This window comes from Coptis chinensis, chromosome 7 (assembly GCF_015680905.1).
Source record: "Coptis chinensis isolate HL-2020 chromosome 7, ASM1568090v1, whole genome shotgun sequence".
In the NCBI taxonomy this organism is placed as follows: Eukaryota; Viridiplantae; Streptophyta; class Magnoliopsida; order Ranunculales; family Ranunculaceae; genus Coptis; species Coptis chinensis.
This window is the reverse complement of record NC_141462.1, coordinates 7,335,481-7,354,686: the sequence shown is the minus strand read 5'-3', so window position 1 is coordinate 7,354,686 and position 19,206 is coordinate 7,335,481. Positions and strand designations below refer to the sequence as shown.

The window sequence follows — 19,206 nt, the reverse complement described above, 5'->3', positions numbered from 1 at the left end:
ACGTGGGAACCACGTGCGACTACAACACATGGCCCTAGTACATAAATTTTTAACGAAGTCGCACCTGATTGGCTTGGGATCATGATGTGGCACAAAAAAAAAACTAATATCTCACGAATGAATGAGGAATATTAAAGGAAAAAAGGGAAAACAAATAGTAAAGTAAGAGTCTCTCTCTTCTCTTCCACCATTCTCCTTTGCTTAGGGGCCATTTGTTTTTGCCTCTTATAACCTCTTATAAGATGTGGCCCAGTGATTTTGGACATTTTTTGGGTTTGTTTTTTGCCTCTTATAGGAGGCATTCTACTATAAATGTCTTATAAGAGGCTTCAATTCTATAAGTACCAAAATTGGATCTACTTCAACTCTATAAGTCTTATAACTTGAAAAATGACTCAAACACCCCCAACCATATACCCCTAGCTTCATTTCTCTCTTCTTCCCTTTTCATTATCTTATTCTCCAAATAACTCCATTGCCCTAGCCACCACCACCACCACCACCACCAAACTATTAAAAGCATCACCACCACTATCACCACCACCACTACCACCACCACCATCACCACCATCACCATCCAATCATCACTCCACCACTACCATCACTATTAAGACTATCACCACCACCATCATCACCGTCTTTAAGAAGACCACCACCACCACCGTACTATTAAGACTAATATCATCACCTCTACTACTACTACCACCACCACCACCACTATCACCGTACTATTAAGACTATCACCGTACACCACTACCACCATACTATTAAGACTATCACCGTACACCACCACCACTGTGCTATTAAGACATCCACTACTTCCACTACCACCACCATCACCGTGCTATTAAGACCAATATCATCGCCTCTACTACCACCACCATCGTGCTATTAAGACCACTACCACCACCACCGTTAATTAAAGCAGTTTCCTAAAATCGATATTCTAATTATCAAAATTGATTTGAAATCGAAAATCAAACTATACGCTTGTTTCAAATTAATCTATTCAAGTTAAATGTGATGTAAAGCAGGGTTATATTTGTCAAATAACCATCTGTAAGATGTTGTGTATTTGTTTTTTCTATTTTTACAAGTGCTTATAAGAGGAGTTTAAAATGAAAAACAAACCACTTTATAAAACCATCTTATAATACCCTCTTATAACACATGGTCTTATAAGACCCTCTTATAACTTAACCCAAAAAAACAAATAGCCCCTTAGTCTTCTCGCGTACATCTTTTTTCATCCACGTCAATTACATCTCACAAACTTCATTTGCACCGAGTTATTGGTCATTGCCTCAATGGTTATGGGTGTGGCATGCATTCCTCCCTTCAAATCAGTGGTCTTCGTTTTCCTCATTTTATATTTGTTGCCATATTTTTTTAGGCATTGAGGCAAAATAATTAGAAAATTAAAAAAAACTTTTATAGTAGATTAGTAGTAGTCTGATGGTCCTTCTTAACACCGTATGCAGCAACAAAAATGACAATGAGAAGGGTGGGGTTGTTGGATTTTGTGAGAAGAGTTGGGGTTGGATTGTTTGCATTTTGTATTCAAAATTACTAATTTTTACAGCTTAACTGCTCAAGCATAAAATGATGAATTTTTTAAATTTCATATTTGTTCCACTTGATTTTATTTTTAGAGTTTGTGTTACTAACTTACTATAAGAGAAATAGGATTTTACTCCTTATTTTTTGTAAAAGAGAAAATGGGTAGTGGTGTGATTCACTCGTGAGATAGTTTTTTTCCCTTAGCATACTGCTCATTCACTCGTGAGATAGTTTCTTTTTAGTGCCACGCCATGATCCCAAGCCATTTAAGTGTGATTTCGTTAAAAATTTCTATGTGTTGTAGTCAATGGCGTGGTAGAGCTAGCCACATGAGCCATGTATCGATTCTAACACCATGCATAATTTTGTGACACGTATTATGGCTAGCCATTTGAGCTACTTTTTGTGCTCTGTTTTTGTCTTCTTGTGTTTTTTTATTATATCTTTTGTTGGCCCCGCCCTAGAAAAAGGCCAAAAAAGAGAGAGACCCTACCTACGTGGAAACTAGGCTAGTTGACATAAGTTACGAGCCAAGCAGAATTTTTTATCGGTTAGCATGGGCTTATCAGGTTTCGGTTGGTTTCGGCCCTGGGTCAATAATGACAGTTGCGCGACAAAGTCCTAGTAATTGATAAGTGATAACGTTGGGGCGAAGACAATAGGACACTCTTCCTTTCGACAGGCAACATATTGTTCGATGGAGGAAAAAAAAAGTAGCAAGGTACAAATATATGATCACACGCTGAATGCAAATGTGAGGTTCACATGTAAAGAGCAAAAGAAAAGGAACAGAGAATAAGTACAATGGTCAACTGCTATAGGGTGAAGAACAACTTTGTTTCTCGATCTGTGGACCTAAGTATGGAATCCTGTCCATTTTTAAGTCCTTGGGCACTTCAATCTCTTCCAACCATCCATAGCAGCATGCATCCTTGAAATTATCTTCTGCTTTGACAATAGCGCGATCTGCACATATATTCAATCAGTATATCAGTGCACAGCCCAATCAGTATTTTTAGTATATTCTGGGGTTAAGAGTTCAACGAAATAATTTTGTCAATATATAATTCATTTAGTGTGTGAATAATTAAAATCAAAACTCCACAATTAAACATGTTCATATTCTGGGATTGAATGTCTGAATGCACATAGGTAACACGAGAAAAAAAGAAGAAGAATCTGCTCATAATGCTCACCTAAACAACTGGAGTAGGGAAAGTCTCTGTAGTATGTGCAATCCCGGCCATCATCTTTGGAATAAGGGGGTCCAAGCACATCAAGTACCGCACACGCCGTTACAGCTGTGAAAGAATGGATGTTTCCTCCAGATGTTGGGTAAAGCACTGATGTGTTGCATGGAGCTGTAAAAACTTTATCGGTTTTCATCCTTGCTAACCGCGCTGTCAAAAGTAATCCAAGTTAGATCACACTCAGGACTGTCTACTTAAAGATCACTTGAAGTATTAATGTAGCTAGCCATTAAAATCAAGAGGCTCCATATTTTACTCACGTTGAGAAGATAGTTCTGGGACATTAGATGGATCAGGATCAACCCAGTCATAGGATTTTATGTGCATAGATCCTAGAAGCAGCTTGTTGAAAACTGTCATCTCTGGGTGGTTATGGAGTGGAATGACAGCAGTTGGGGGAAGGAAGAAAATACATAGCTGCAAAAGTAAAAGATTAGAAAAAGGAAAAAGGGAAGGAAATTCAGGAAATTAAGCTTCATTAGAATATGTATAACAGTTGGATTTTACGTCAAAATGAGAAACCACTACTAAGCGGTATATACACACATGGGACGTATGAGTGGTCAATGTATTTTAGTTAACTAATCTGTGTGTCCAAATTAATTATGTGCACAAGGAAAAATGGCCAACTGATCAACAGTTTACATTGCTAATCTCACCGAAAAATTCTTGGACTGATATATTGAAGTGTATGTAACACCAGGAGTGCCCTTGCCAGCACTTTTGGGCTTGAAGAAAAGCAACTCACTGCTTAAACCGACATCTTCTGGTTTCATGTTGTCTGCAGTAGTTGAAAAGGAAAAAACATTACAAAATAGAAAATAACAAGTTCACCAAAACCTAAACAGGTATCTCGCACTGGCCTTTGCTGTGGTGAACACAGACTAAATCACTTCATGTGCTCCGCAAAGGAGCGTCCATTTGGTCACCCTGTACACCAATGCTCACACTAGTTGAAGTTTGACTAGAAACACAAGCATTTAGTATTCTCTCAAAAGTGAGCCAAACATTCATGGGTTATTAAGGCTAGCTTGTCGTGGAAATGTCAATAGGAGCCAAGTTCCAGCAGCCAACTCCCAAAAGTAAATGCAGACTGCATAATCTTCAATAAGAGAGAATCTAGACTTAAATAGCCCATATTCACCTCCTATAGAAGCACATAAGTTCCATCACAGACAAAATAATCAAACGTTACCTTTTAGACAGTGTCACAAATAGTAGTACACTACCTCAAAACGCTCTTAAAAAGTACAAGCAATGGACAAAAGCTCATTTTGTCCCATGATAGAACCAAGAAACCTTCCATTTTCTCAAACTTTCTCAAACAACTCACAGATGTAGATTTACGAAACAAGATCGAGGAAGCACAAAAGAAACAAATCTGCTAAAGAGAGTGTAGGGGAGTGATATTCTCTATGCAGCACGCGCTTAGCATAGTGGAACTAAGGCACCGACCTGTGATATCAGGTCGCATCCACGAGCCAACAACGCACCACAAGACAGATCGCATCATCACACGAACTACATCAGGCAGTGACACATACTCCCTATCCATAAGCAATCATGACTGACGGAGTACTTGCACTAATCCCCGACTATCACCATCGACACGGCCGCAAGCTACTTGCTCGATCACACCTCATCATCACAAAGCAGACCTATGTAGATATTTCTCACATGCTCCCATGATCCACACCCCACGCCAGTGATATCCTCTACACGCGGAGGGTGAGGATACACCCCAATCTCTATAAATACCAATTCCTATGAACTACGCCAGACTGATTCTACTCGAGCCCAAAATTTCAAAGATACGAGGCGCTCGGCCCAAAAGCCGAACTCGGTCTCACCCATTTATTCATATCAGTCCCCAGAGACTGTTTGTAGAGGAATAACACACCACACCTTTACATTGGCGCCGTCTGTGGTCTCGATTACTTGAGAAGCCAAACCACCTTTACACTAATCATTAGCAAAACCAAACCAGAAAGATTCTCAAGCCCACGAAGCATGGCAAGCCTCGAAGCTCAATTCAACTCTTTGGCCGGCCAGCTAGGAACCATGAACGAACAAATTGCACAACTCAGGCAAGAAAACGTCACCTTACGTGCACAAGTAGATACACAAAGCCCACTAGCTGGCACCGCCGACGACGACGCTATCAACGCCACCAACAAATCACCGAAGCTAAATCAAAGGCTCGACAAGAATGCGGTCAAGAAAGATTCCACTCAAATAGTGCGTAAAATGCCGAAAACCTATCGCCCACTCCATTCGCCGCCGGGTCCTTCACAAGGTCTCGCCCCCCGGACTTTGTCCACCACGCTTTCCATCAGATGACGGTCGTATTCCGCCAAAGCAAAGATATAGCACGATATGCTCAAAGCCTCGCTTCTACAAATACAGAAGTTTCGACCATCTCCACGCAGACTCTTTCCAAACAAATTCCTAAAAGGACGGCCCACTGACCGGTTTTTCTCCCTCGAGTCCGACTCCATACGGTTTTCAACAAACCACCCGACTGCTCGCGAACCAAGACGCGCATAACAGACGCAAGAAGGGTGATCTCAATTCACTCTTCCACCACACTCGGGGGAGGAAACCTATGCACTTCTTCTTAAGCCGCTTCAAAACAGAGTTTGACATGGAAAGCGCCTCAAGGAATCATTTGCCGCAGTTGGCTTTCATTAAATCGCCATTTCCCCCCCGAACACCGCCTCACTAGGTCGCTTTTAAAAGACCAACCCGACATCGCCAGGCGAAATTTTAACGCTGAAAGTGGATAAATACATCAAGCCGCAAGAGGCTTTGTTAAAGCGTAAAAGGGAAGCGTAAGAAGCAGCAGCAGTAAGAGGAAGAAGTTTACGGTCGCATCATCATCTAGGAAACGACCACCACAACAAGGGCAACCCTCCGCATCCAAACCAAGAAATGATCGGAATTCGCCGCGGCTCACCGTGATCTCCTAGTCACATACTAGAAAAGATCGCGTGCGGCCGATTCTACCGCCTTTACGACAAACGCCAGACGCTTCATCAGCCTCTTCTTCGCGCTTTTCATCGCAAGAATTGCCATGAGACCGACGTCTGGCGGGGCTCAAGCATTACTTGCAAGACTGGGTCGGTTCCGGGCACATCAAACAAGACACTAACATCCCCGACGGCGACTTCGCCACAAAACTCATGGCCCGCAAGATTCGGGCAGTCCCCACCAAGAAGGAGCGCCCGAGGTCTCACACGCCTCACAAACCGGTGACGCCCCCTTAACGCTTATCCAGATCGCCACCACCGTCAAGACGTCGCGAGCACACGATGTAACCATCCACATGATCACTTCCAAGACGATTCCGCCTCAAGTTCACGGAAAAGCCGGCGCCACCGGAGCCCTTCATGAAGTATACAATTTTCACAAGCCGCAGCCATGCCGCCAGCTCGTGAAGAAGAACGGAGATATCACCTTCTCCGAGGTCGACCTCAACAAGGTCCGCCCCGCGATAACGATGCACTCGTGGTCCACGCCAAAATCGCTGATCGGACCGCTGCGAAGTTTTGATCGACCGTAGCTCGTGGCGATATTTTTGTTCTATCACACGATCCAGAGATGAACTTACCAAAGTCGGTCTTCATAGACCCCATTGCACCCTCTTTCGATTCAACGGCTCCAGAGTCAATCTAATAGGAGACATCATCCTCCCGGCCTCAAATCCCGAAGACAAAGTCGCTTCAACACGCCACCGGCCCTAGATACCAAGTCGCCCTACAACGCCATTCTAGGACGACGTTGATACATCGATGCGCCGCACCATCCACGCCGTGATCGTCATCCGCTTTCCCTACCAGTGGAATGATGGAACTTCAAGCAACCACCGAAGCCCATCATTGTAACCAAATCATTGCCGCAAACCAAGAGCGAGGAACCTCCCATCTCCGCAAGAACGAACCTACCAACTACACTATGGCCAAGGATTTAGTGGTCGAGGTGAGAGCTAAGCAAGAACAAAACAAGACGCTGAGCTCCAAAGAAGAGTTTTCACCACCACCCGATCTCAACCACTACCAAAGCACTTGGCATATCGACGGTTCAAATCCCGGAGATCGCCCCATCAAGGCAAAGATCACGAACAAGCACTGACCTCGTCGCTACCACCACCACCTCCCTCCAACCAGCAAATGTCGTGGAACTACCCCAGCCTCGTTGTCACGCCAACAAAGAAATCACTTCTCGACTTCGTTGTCGTGAACCACGCGACGCCCCAGCCTCCTCGACTACCGGCTGCCAACACACCAAGATGAGCCCCCGCATCAATTTCGCCGTTTTTACGAGCTGCCAGAGCCACTCAAAGACAAGCAAAAGTGAACCTCCTAACCAAGACGAATTTAAACTCGCTTTATGTGGGAGCCAACCTAGACCCCACACTTAAGGCTCAACTTGTAAACTTTCTCATTCATGAATAAAGATGTGTTCGCGCTGGTCGATATTGATGTGCCCGTATAGACCCTAGTGTCGCATGCCACCGGGTTAAACGCCAACCCCGGTGCCAAACCCGCCGACAACGCCCTAGACGATTGTCACTACGCTTTCAAAAAGCAATCAACGACGGGTAGATAAGCTCAAAAAGTCGGTTTCATCCGCAAGGTCGACTACCTGGAATGGATCGCCAACATAGTGGCAAATTCCGAAAAAGAATGGCACCGGTCCGCTTGTGCGCCGACTTCACCAACGCCAATCAAGAAACTCCAAAAGACAAATTTCCCCTACCAAGAATCGACCGCCTAGTCGACCTGACTTGTGGGCACGAAATCGCTATCATTCATGGACGCCAGATAGCGGTACAATCGATACCACTAGTCAAGAAGATCGAGAAGACATCATTCATCACCGAACAAGGAACTTATCGTTACAACGCATCTCCATTCGACTAAAGAACGCTGGAGCGACTATCTATCAATGGTTAGTAACTAACATGTTCCAGACATGTTAGGGGATACCATGGAGGTCTACATTGACGACATGGTTGTCAAAAGCAAAAAGCAGCCGACCACCTCACCCACCTCGAAAGCAAGCGCTTCTCCGTGACTACGACGAACCGAATGAAACCGAACCCGCAGAAGTTGTCTTTTTGAAGCGCCCTCCGAAAAATTTCTGATATCGTCTCGCGAACGAGGTATAGAAGCAAATCCAGACTAAATTTCGCTCATCGACATGCCCGACCCTCAAACAAAGAAACAGATACAAAAGTTGTCGTATGGTCACCGCGACTCAACCGATTCATATCCGTGAGCATCGCATTGCGCCGACCATTCTTACAAATACTCAAAAAGCGCGAAAGCAATTCTCATGGAACGATCAATGCCACCAAGCATTCGCCACCCTCAAAGAGTACCTCACAACACCTCCCGGCCCTCGCTAAACCAACCGACGGAGAAACTCGGGGCTCTATCCGGCGGTATCCGATTTCGCCATCGGGCCTCGGGTCCCGCTCAAGGATCTAACACAATTCGAAAGGCCGATCTACTTCACAAGCAAGACACTCACTCCAAATGGTAGAAGAACTACTCTTATATAGAAAGAGCGGTCCTTGCTTTGTTATACTCGGCAAGAAAATTCGTGACCAGATTTTCGTGCTCATCCAATCAAAGTGCCGAAGCGATCTCCCTTTGAAGAGGATTCTTCACAAAGACAACAAGACTACCAGATGGCAATATGGGCGTAAGAGTCGGCTTAACACCATATGGACTTCGGCCCGCCGCGATATCACGGAAGGGTCGTCGCTGCGCACTTCCTAGCAGATTTCCCAACTTGATCGACTTAATCGAGGTCAAAACAGAGGTCGCGACCCAAGAAAGGGAGCACGCAAAACGCACCGTCCCTCTACGCCGATGGTTCCAAAGAACCCCGAGGCAAAGGGTATGGAATCGCCCTAGTCTCCCCGAGGGAGCTATGGTAGAGAAGGCAGCTCGATAGACTTCGCGAACGCCAAACAACGGCAGAAGTAATGGCACTAATAATGGGAATGATGCTGATCCAAATTGGAGTAAAGGAGATCCAAATCTTTAGTGACTCGCGAATCGGTCGCTCGCCAGTTGCAAAAGAGTACACTACCAAATGGAAGGTAACCTCTCTAAATACCTTCAAAGTTGTTAACAATTTGCTTCCGCCATTTAGCGAGCGCCGATATTATTCATTTTTTGCGCGGACGAAACCGGCCACCAGAGATAGCTTGGCATATCTAGCTACCCGCATTAATCGAACCGCGGTCCCTCGACAACCGATTATCGGCGTAGTCGATCGACTTGCTACTTACTGCTTTACCAAGTCTTGACAATTAGCGACCGGTCCCACTCTCAAGATCGACGAGTCACCATGGATGCAGCCTATTATACAAGATATTCAAAGACGCACACCCCGCAGGAGCGCACTAATTCGCTGCCAAGAAGGTTCCACACCAAGCACGTAGCTATTGTTTGGTGAACGATAAGTTATTCCGAAAACCGCAGCGGACCTCATCCGAGATGTATCGCCGCAGCAAGGCCGCCTAATTTTTGCCGAAATTCACGAAGGAGAATGCGGCAACCATGCCGGGTCGGTCACTAGCCCACAAAGCGATCTCCCAAGGGTACTTCGCCTCAGATGCAGATCCATGCTAAAGCCGTATGTCCTCAAATGTATCAAATGCCAAACATTTGGTCACAACATCATGCAACCAATCAATAACCGATTAACATTGCGAGTCCTTGGCCGCTCCACATGTGGGCATGGACATTATGGGACCATTCATCCCTCGAAGAGCACCGGCTCCGCTTTGTCCTAGCCGCCACGCACTACTTCACTAAGTGGGTTGAAGCAATTCCGCGAAGCGCATCGCCAAAGAATCACATGTCGAAATTTCATTTGACTCATCTCATCACCCGGGTTTGGCCTACCACATACACCGGTGATGGATAATGGCTCCCGCCAAGGGCAAAACAAAAAGAGTTTCGCCAAATGGAAGATCGCTCATGCATTCTCTACACCACAAGACGCTTTCAAAGCAATGGACAAGCAGAGGCCGCAATAAGGCCATTCGAGAATTTGAAAAGAAAATTGAAAAGAACAAAAGCCGCGGCCCAATCACCGAGAACATACTGGCTCATCGCGACTACAAATACTTCAAGCACCGGGCGAAGTCACCATTCTCCCTATGCTATGGCACGTAAGCCATACCCCACCGAAATGACAATCACGACAACCCGATCCGAACTTGTCGAAACAGCCTTAATAACTCGCCTTCTAGCTCGAGATCGACCTCCTCGAGGAACGGCGCTGATCCTAGCGTACCGTCCGAAAGTAGCAAATTTCACCAACAGTCCTCAAAAGATCTTACAACAAACGAGTACATCCACGATCTTTTCAACCAGCGATCTCGTGTTGAAGAAAACTCAAGATGATGCTAAGCTAGCACCAACATGGGAAGGCCCTTTACATCGCGGAACGGTCGCTATAACGGGCGCCAGATTGATTAAAACCCAAGAAGGAAAGATGCCGCCACGACCATGGAACACATACTTGTTAAAGCAATTTTTCCAATAGTTGATTACGATTGTAATTCCCCGCTCCTGTGCACAACAAAGTTCAAATGAAAGAAAGTCAAGATGGTATCATAAAGGGCGGACCTACTCACATCTCCAAACCACGCCCCCCACGTAACTCGGGGGCTAAACACGCCATACGCCGCCAGACGCCTCGGAGCTTACAGTGCCTATCGCCTCTCGAATCTCGCTAAGTCAGGCATATACTTTTCAATCAACTAAGCGAGAACGCCTCAGAGCGTAACGCCGTCGGGGGCTAAACACGCCATATATACGCCAGACGCCTCGAGCTTACAGTGCTCAACGCCCTCCGAAGTCTCGCTAAGTTGAGGACCTATACTTCTAGGATCAACTAAGCGAGAACGCTTCAGAGCGTAACGCCCTCGGGGGCTAAACACGCCATATATCGCCAGACGCCTCGAGCTTACAGTTCAACGCCCTCCGAAGTCTCGCTAAGTTGAGGACCTATACTTCTAGGATCAACTAAGCGGTGAACGCCTCAGAGCGTAACGCCCTCTAAACACGCCATACGCGCAGACGCCTCGAGCTTACAGTGCTCAACGCCTCCGAAGTCTCGCTAAGTTGAGGACCTATACTTCTAGGATCAACTAAGCGAACGCCTCAGAGCGTAACGCCCTCGGGGGCTAAACACGCCATACGCCAGACGCCTCAGAGCTTACAGCTCAACGCCCTCTCGAATCTCGCTAAGTCAGGGGACATATACTTTTCTAGAATCAACTAAGCGAACGCCTCGAGCGTAACGCGTAACGCCTGCTAAACACGCTCCATACGCCGCCAGACGCCAGACGCTCGGAGCTTACAGTGCTCAACGCCTCAATCTCGCTAAGTCAGGGGCATATACTTTTCAATCAACTAAGCGAACGCCTCGTGAGCGTAACGCCCTCAGTAAGCAAACACGCCATACGCCAGACGCCTCAGAGCTCATAGGCTCATCGCCTCCCCGAGTCTCCCTAAGCTGCGGGCATCCCACTTTTTCGACTCAACTAAGCGAGAACGCTCCCAGTGAGCACCATAGCCCACGAACTCACAGGGGCAAAGCCCCCTTGTCGTCCTAAACGATCAAACGCTCACACAGCGTATTCCCATACATTATCATAGCAGCACAACATGTAGCAAGAATACATTTCAGAACCAAAACATATACAGCATTAATCCGATCCAGAGCACCGACCGGCTGGTCTACCCGTAAAATCCGTGTCGGCTACCGAATCGCGAATACCAAAGGGACCGAACCGCCACTTTGAGTGGAAACCAGCCAAAAATCAAAAGAAGCGAATCGCTTCGCAAGCCCGAAATGCAGCTCTAATGTTTAACCCTCATAGGGCAATGTAAAACACACGATCAAAACATTAAAATCAAAAGCGATCCTCACCAATAAACAAAATCAAAGATCACGGGTGCGACCACATGTTTATCCTCGTGAACACCGGTCGAGGGAACATATCCGAAGCTCGCGCAACAACACGATACCGCCTCTCGAAAGCACCATCCGCCTTCTTCACCGACAATATTTCGCCCAGCCTTTGGCGCATCTCACTACAGCAAATGGTATACGCTGCTTCGAGCCTTACGAGCAACCCTTCCGCATTGTTTCACAGACTCGGTCACCTCCGCGGATCTCCATTTGCAAGTCAACAACAGACGCAAAGAAGTTTTTCATTTTCGCCGCCAGCAAAGACGACACTTAGCCGACATAGCTTCCAAATTCTCCTTCTTATCAAGCATCTCGAAAGCAGCCGCAGACATCCCACCGGCATCAACATCGCGAGCGTAGAAGCCAGACAACGCTCTTCAAATTTTATCATAACCAAAGAAGAAACCGCAGTAGCACGAAAAGTACAATGAACATCAATCGAGAGAACGACCGAGAAATTAACAAACAACAGACTCACCAAAACAAATTCGCCATGTCCATAGTCCCTGTGAGCGTCCATATCTTCGCCCTCAACCTCCGCTTTGTCCCCGCCCAAAGACGATGCCCCTCGGGAAGATCGGGTCGCTATAGCGCAGAGTGGAAGCCGCAATCGACGCTTTTACAAAGACGCTTCTTCCCCGACCTCCCGACGAAGAAGAACTCCGGCGCCCCCCATCGCCCCCAACGTGAGAGCGAACTCCCCACTAGCGACGACGGGTTCCCTTTGCTCCGTGTCGCCCATCCGCTCGGGCAACCCGGGGGAGGCCGTCCTCTCGATGGGGCTTACTTCGATCACCACACCTCCAGTTGGCTCGCCTCGACTCCGGGCCGCTTTAGCTTTGACCCGTTGTTACACGCTTTCCTCTTGCCACGGTCGCCGTGGCACATGTGGATGAAATTCCATCTCCTCCATCAGCCAGAGGAGAGCTCTCTCGCCACGCTTCTCCCACACCAAAAGCGAAATAACGAGCCATATGAATGGCTAAAGCACAAAGAGCAAATCGAGGCAAATGAGGAAGAGATAACACCTTTACAATGATCAAAAGAGAGACGTAACCACCATACCGGTAAGATGACCACCAAAAGCAAACACGCGCTCGGAGTGAAGACAAAGAAGAATGAAATCCAAATGCCATCGCTCTCCCCCCAACAGCTTTATTTATACAAAAGAAACGCTCTTCCCGAGGCAGCTCATTAAGGCATCGAGACGCCAAACGCCAATCCAACCGGGTAACCATCATTTCATATTTCGCGAAATCGTTTCATCTTCCGCGACACGCATGGCACGACGATCAAAATGGAAGTGACCATTGCTCACAGTGACGCCCAGCCGTGCATTCAATACCGAAGTTACTAGAGGACGCTTACCCCCGCCTACACGCGACAACCGCTCAGATCGACACAAGTCGACCAACCCAAGGGGCATACAAATCAAACACACATACAATATGCAAGAGCGAAAAAAATGATAACAACATAGCATTAATATAAAACAATTAGCAACCCGGAAGACCACACCCGTACCCAAATTCAGTCGCCAGATAAGCAGAGCTGCTGGTCTACCCGTAAAAAAATCCAGCCCGCTTAAAACATCAAGATCATAAGCACGTATTAAAGAAAAGACGAGCCGCCTGTAACCCCGAAAACAGCCCTATTGTTTTAGGCCGAGGCCGCTTACAAAATGCAAAACCGCACCTTCAACTTTCAAACAACATCTTCAAAGCCTTCAACCGTAGGGACGCCCAAAGACTTGGGAACAAATTTCGATCACCAGAGACGCCAATATCGCTTCCGCTTAGCGCCCCACCTGCATCAGCCAACGACGAAGGGTTGATCCGCGAACCACTTCACCAAATAGAGCAAGAACGACCGCAGAACCAAAGACGACCGACCTCGAGCGAAGTCGACTGCCGATCTATTGCGTCCTCGAGTCGGGTCTCCTCCTAGTCGCGCCATACCTCCTCCCCGCTTCTTCTATTTCAAAGACGGATGGCAAGATAGGGCGCCTTCAGCCCCATTGCGGTAGCTTTTTACAACGCAGGCCGAAGCGATTAGCGCAGAATGCCTTTCTTCTTCACCATCGACTCATGTCTCAAAATTCAAATTCCGCTTCACACCGACGCCCTTCCGTAGACAGAGAAATCCATTAAGCCTTCAACAGATCCAAATCTCCACCTTCTCCGATTGAGATATCGCCGAGATCGGAGATCTCGAGCCTCAAGGACTCAACCTCCGACTTCTCCATCTCAAAGAAACAAGGCAGCTTGTCTTCAATTTCGATAATTCGCAAACCATCCGCAGCAGCCGCAAGACATAGTACCACAAACACACGATAAGCAACAGCAGGCCAATAAGGGATAGCACAAGCAAGTAATAACACTACCACTTACCGTGCAAATCGCCTTTATCCACCGCTTTCTCGATTCGACTCTAGTTCCTTGGAGTCAAGGTCCTTCCTATCACCATCAAGCGCCATCCCTTCCAACAAGCAAGCGGGCTATGGGTGCAGACTTGTAGCCGCAGCCCGACCTCTTCACATAGCTTTCTTCCCGCCATTTTTCCACATACATCGTCATACCCCAAATTTCCTTTCCAAGATCGATCGCCCCTTACCGCCTTCGAGCCAACCTTCCCTTCATCTTGCCCGAGGCATCTCCAACCACCCGGTCGAATGACCTTCCGGGCAACCTCCGAGGCGCCCCCTCGCCTAGAACGCCGTCGTCGCATCGGCCTCGACCTCGGTTGCGAGCCGCCCCCCTCCCATTCGCACCTCACCACCCCTCAGGCGATCCGGGGCCACCCTCGCAGCCTTAGCAGGCTCGGTACTCGAACATCGGAAGGAACGCCCTCAACGCCGGCGGAGCATCCTCCCCGACCCATGCCCGACCTGCACTCGGGAGGCCCCAAAGACTTCGGGGGTCGCTTCACCCCAAGACGCCCCGGTTCTATCCTCCCGGGTCACCAAATCACTTCCACGCTTCCATAACACGACTTTGACGCCCCTTACCACGAGCCCTAGTTTTCTCGAAGCTTTCTTCCGAACGATCCACGCCCTTAAAGAACTCGGGCGACCTCCGCAACTTAGCAATTTTTTCGTCGTCCGAAGTCACCGAAATAATCTCTCGACACCGCTTTCGGTTCGTCATGCAGTGTGTCGGTATCCGCACAAACGACAAAACAACAAATGTTCGATCAAGACAAAATCAATCGATATCAAATAAAAACCTAAGAAAGCGCATCGGTACCCACCCGTGAAATCACACGCTTTTCCTCGTCTACACCGAACCCGCCGCATTTAGAGTTACCGACTAACAGAACGGTTTTTTATCCCAAGACTCGTTATCTCACCCATCCGTAAACGGCGACGAGTAGCTCGGGTTTGCAAGCTAAAATTAAATGCCCTAGATCGCTTCAAGACAAAGTGCTCGATAATATCGCCAACTTCGATCCGGTATTCACCCGGCGTTCAACAGTCGAACACCTTTAACAACCGCCGTGTTACCTACGAACCGCATTGCGCTTTGCCAAAAAATTGACAAACCAACTTCGGTGCGGTATCGCCATATGCCCCTCACCGCCCTCACGAGACGATCACCCCCGGTGCGGTGGGACGCACCTATCACTAAAGACCAAAGACGCCGGGTCGCTTCGTGGATCTCCGCACCTCCTACGGTTATACCATATCTTTTCCTCGATATGGAAACGCCTCAAGGCGTTTTATCCACAGACCTAGGCGCAGATCGCCGGGTTAATTCTCTCACCGGCCCCGAAGCGCTAACGCCAAGAACCACGTATGCATCGAGCATCGCCTTCTTCACTCACGCCTTCATCCCCTATCTTCCTCACCCAAAGCACCAACCGATTCCTCGGTCTCCTCCTCCTCTTCCCAACCAAGGGAAACTTCACGCACTTCGTCTGAACGAGTGTCATCAGAATCCGACATTCTTCTCCTCTAAACTTAACAAACCTAGCCAAAAGTATCTCACAGAGTACCCTAACCACTCTAGCACAGAAGCTTAACACCTAACAAGGGAAACGGGTTCGAAAAATGGCAGAGCACTAACCTGAATATTGATGCGCTAATGAAGTTCTCTTTACCAGACGAAGCAGCCAAATGAAGTCTCAGGAAGCAAGTAGGATTTTTGAACAACCGCCCCTCCAATTTCCAAGGCGTTATGATTACACCGTAGCCCTAGCCCCCACGACTTCCAAGTAACTGTCTTGTCTTTTCACATCCCGAAAAACGGGCGCCACGCTCCTTTTGTCGCGAATCGCCAGATCCTCGACACGTACGCACACGCCACACGATCACACTAACCAACTTACGCGTTAGCACTAGTCGTTTCTACACCGATCGTGGGTCGCGATCCCCAACTATCACATAGTACGCCGTGCCACCGTTTCTCTCTCGCCAGTCGCCTTTTCACAACCTACTAAGAGGGGGCCGTGGGGAGTGATATTCTCTATACAAAGACGCTTTAGCATAGTGGAACTAAAGGCACCGAATTGCGATATCGTCGCATCCACGAGCCAACAACGCACCACAAGACAGACGATCGCATCATCACACGAACTACATCGCAAAGGACACATACTCCCTATCCATAAGCAATCATGACCGACGGAGTACTTTGCACTAATCCCGACTATCGGCCATCGATCACGGCCGCAAGCTACTTGCTCGACCGCCACCCTCATCATCACAAAGAGACTCCATGTAGATATTTCTCACATGCTCCCATGATCCACACCCCACGCCAGTGATATCCTCTACACGTGGAGGGTGAGGATACACCAATCTCTATAAATACCACTTCTATGAACTACGCCAGACTGATTCTACTCGAGCCCAAATTTCCGTGAGCAAGATAATCGAGGCAGCTTAAAAAAGCCGAACTTCGGTCTCACCCATTTATTCATATCAGTCCCCAGAGACTGTTTGTAGAGGAATAACACACCACACCTTTACAGAGAGCATAATTAAAGTCCAAGTTGCTATGATCTAACATTAGTACTGTACTACGACCAGATTCCAAAACACCCAATAAGTTGCATTCCATAACTTTCTTACACTCAAAGATCATAAAAAAGCAAAACAATAGTAATGGACCCAAAGATATTGCACTGAAAAGAATGAAGTTTTACCAAGAATGTGTTGAAGTTTCTGAACGTCTTGAGGAATAGGAACAGTTCCAGGTCCTTTAAACACATCTTTACAAGTTAAAAACAGCTCCTGCAACGACACCGATACTTTCGGCACTTCAATCTTCCTCCTTCCTCTGCATTTTTTTTTCTTAATGATCTTATTCACAGCATGCCCATTCTTTTCTCTACTCTTCCCAACCAAACTAGCCTCAATTATTGTCATATAATATTGCAGTATTGCACAAGCCCAGCTCCCAGTACTAGAATTTTCTTCTATATATGGTCCAACAGATCTGCACTCAAACTTTTCTGTATTTAGAAGCAGTTGAGATAGATATGTGTTTTTGATGGAAAACAGTGCATTGTGGCTAAGATAATATATAGTCAAAGTTGAAGAAGAAAACCAGGGGCAGTGATGTTAGAAACCAGAGACGTAATGAAGAGGAGATGGGAGGAAAAAAAGAGGTGTTTTGTGGAATTTTTGAAAAAGTGAAACCAGTTTTCTCTCCCGCCCCCAATATTAACAGAAAACTACCCAGTTTTGTGTTGTGTCCAGGTGTCATTTACTTTGTTAATGTACTTTAGTACCCTTTTAAATTCAGTTTGTTAAGATTGATGTCTCATTTTCTGAGTGATCCATCTATGTCACTTTTCTTTTCTTGAATGGAACGTCTGAGGAAACCACTGGTTTTTCTGTTCTTGATAAGAGCTAATCTACTATTAAAATGATGTGAACACTAAAAAGACTAATACCAATACGTAGACCTTATCTGATTATATTGTGGTTTTAGTCCTAAATTGGTGTTATGGACTTTGGAAACGGTTCCAATGATTAAGGATCACAAACATCCGTCAATTGTGATCAGAACTAAATTGCACATTGATCCTGTAATTCTACAATTGACTTGCCAACGCCCAATGCGCCACTATAAATTGTATTTCATTTCAAAAGATTCTAGGTTCTAACTTCTAACCGTTGCATATAATATACTAAGATCTAAAAAGTTACTCAACCATTCAACCATAGCTTTTAAATTTCTTGACAAAAATATGGGGTGACTTCTGACAGCAAGTATTATCACTTTGTTACACAATGTCCATTTATTCACATTACAGCAAGCTCGTGTGCGTGCTGTAAGTCGTTGAGACACATTCTAGAAGGGAGTTGAAGCTTATAAATCAATCATGATTTGGTATTATAACATTTCTAATGGAGAATGTAAACTGTATAGAGTATAAAATTTACATTCTAAATGTCAAAAAACTTTTTTCAATGAGAGTGGTATACTGTAGATAATATAGTATTAGTTGATAGAGGAGATGAGAAATTGCTATCAGTTGATAAATAGCTCGGGCGACGGTTTAACCAACGTCCAAACAAACAAAATTTCGGACTTCACTTTAAGTGACATTCGAGTTTAAAATCCAATTTTTTTTACACTTTTCTATTAGAGAGTATAGAGTGGCGTGGATATTTATAGACTACACAATAGTATGCAATTAAAATTCTAAAATTCTAATGGCACCTACGTGGAGGTGTAACTTTACCCTACCCCACCCCCCACCCCACCCCATTTGGAGATGCCCTTATTACAACAAGATACACGTGTCCTCGCATAAATCAGTTGTGCAATCCACTTCCAAATCCACTAAAAAGTCAAATATCTAAACCGCTAAGGGACATTTTGGACATTAGATGAAACTAAATATTATATTCTCCTTAGGACTTCACGTGGACACACGCGTTCAGCTCAGGGTTTGCTTCATTGCCTTGCCACGTTGTAAAGCATGGTGGACTTCTGATTTAATAGACATGACGTTCATCCAGAGCATGGAACATCTAATGTGGTGCGCTGCGTGTAAATACAATTCTTGGATAACGGTTTCAATGCATTTATGCATGCGCAACACACCTGTGGAAACCACCGCCATCGTCATAATAGATTTCAAAGCTACGCTCATCAAAATTTTCTACTTAACATATCCAGTCAAAGGCTCAACTGGTTAAATCGCCTAGGCTCTACTGCTCTAGGCTCACACCTACGGTCCTACCGCATCACACCTAAAGCTTTCTAGGATGACATCCAACAGCGTCTGCACCTTTCACTGTAAGTGCTCACGTCGATTTTGCTCTACTGTGCAGAGTTTTGCCCCAAGCTCGACATGAACTTGCATCCCCTTGGGCACTGATCTGTGATAGTAGCGCATCTCCTTTACACAGTAGGCCAATGTGTCGTATTATTTACAC

General features: G+C 46.3%; 1 protein-coding gene across 1 annotated transcript; it reads right to left on the bottom strand.

The window, feature by feature from the left end:
- Positions 1–2,233: 2,233 nt before the first annotated feature.
- Positions 2,234–17,474, bottom strand: LOC147485662 (plant cysteine oxidase 2-like). The gene is made up of 5 exons (XM_086572973.1): positions 16,959–17,474; positions 3,470–3,591; positions 3,071–3,227; positions 2,757–2,960; positions 2,234–2,526 (listed from the first exon to the last, which is right to left on the bottom strand). Exons 1-5 carry the CDS (start codon positions 17,179–17,181, stop codon positions 2,369–2,371), a joined length of 864 nt encoding a protein of 287 aa, XP_086429099.1. The 5' UTR covers positions 17,182–17,474; the 3' UTR covers positions 2,234–2,368.
- Between the last annotated feature and the right edge of the window lie 1,732 nt (positions 17,475–19,206).

Excerpts from the sequence above, each read along its gene's own strand:
- LOC147485662 (XM_086572973.1), bottom strand. The coding sequence starts at position 17,181 with ATGACAATAATTGAGGCTAGTTTGGTTGGGAAGAGTAGAGAAAAGAAT. Across the intron at positions 3,592-16,958 it reads GAAACTTCAACACATTCTTG|ACAACATGAAACCAGAAGAT; the intron begins GTAAAACTTCAT and ends CAACTACTGCAG. Across the intron at positions 3,228-3,469 it reads ATCAGTCCAAGAATTTTTCG|CTATGTATTTTCTTCCTTCC; the intron begins GTGAGATTAGCA and ends TTACTTTTGCAG.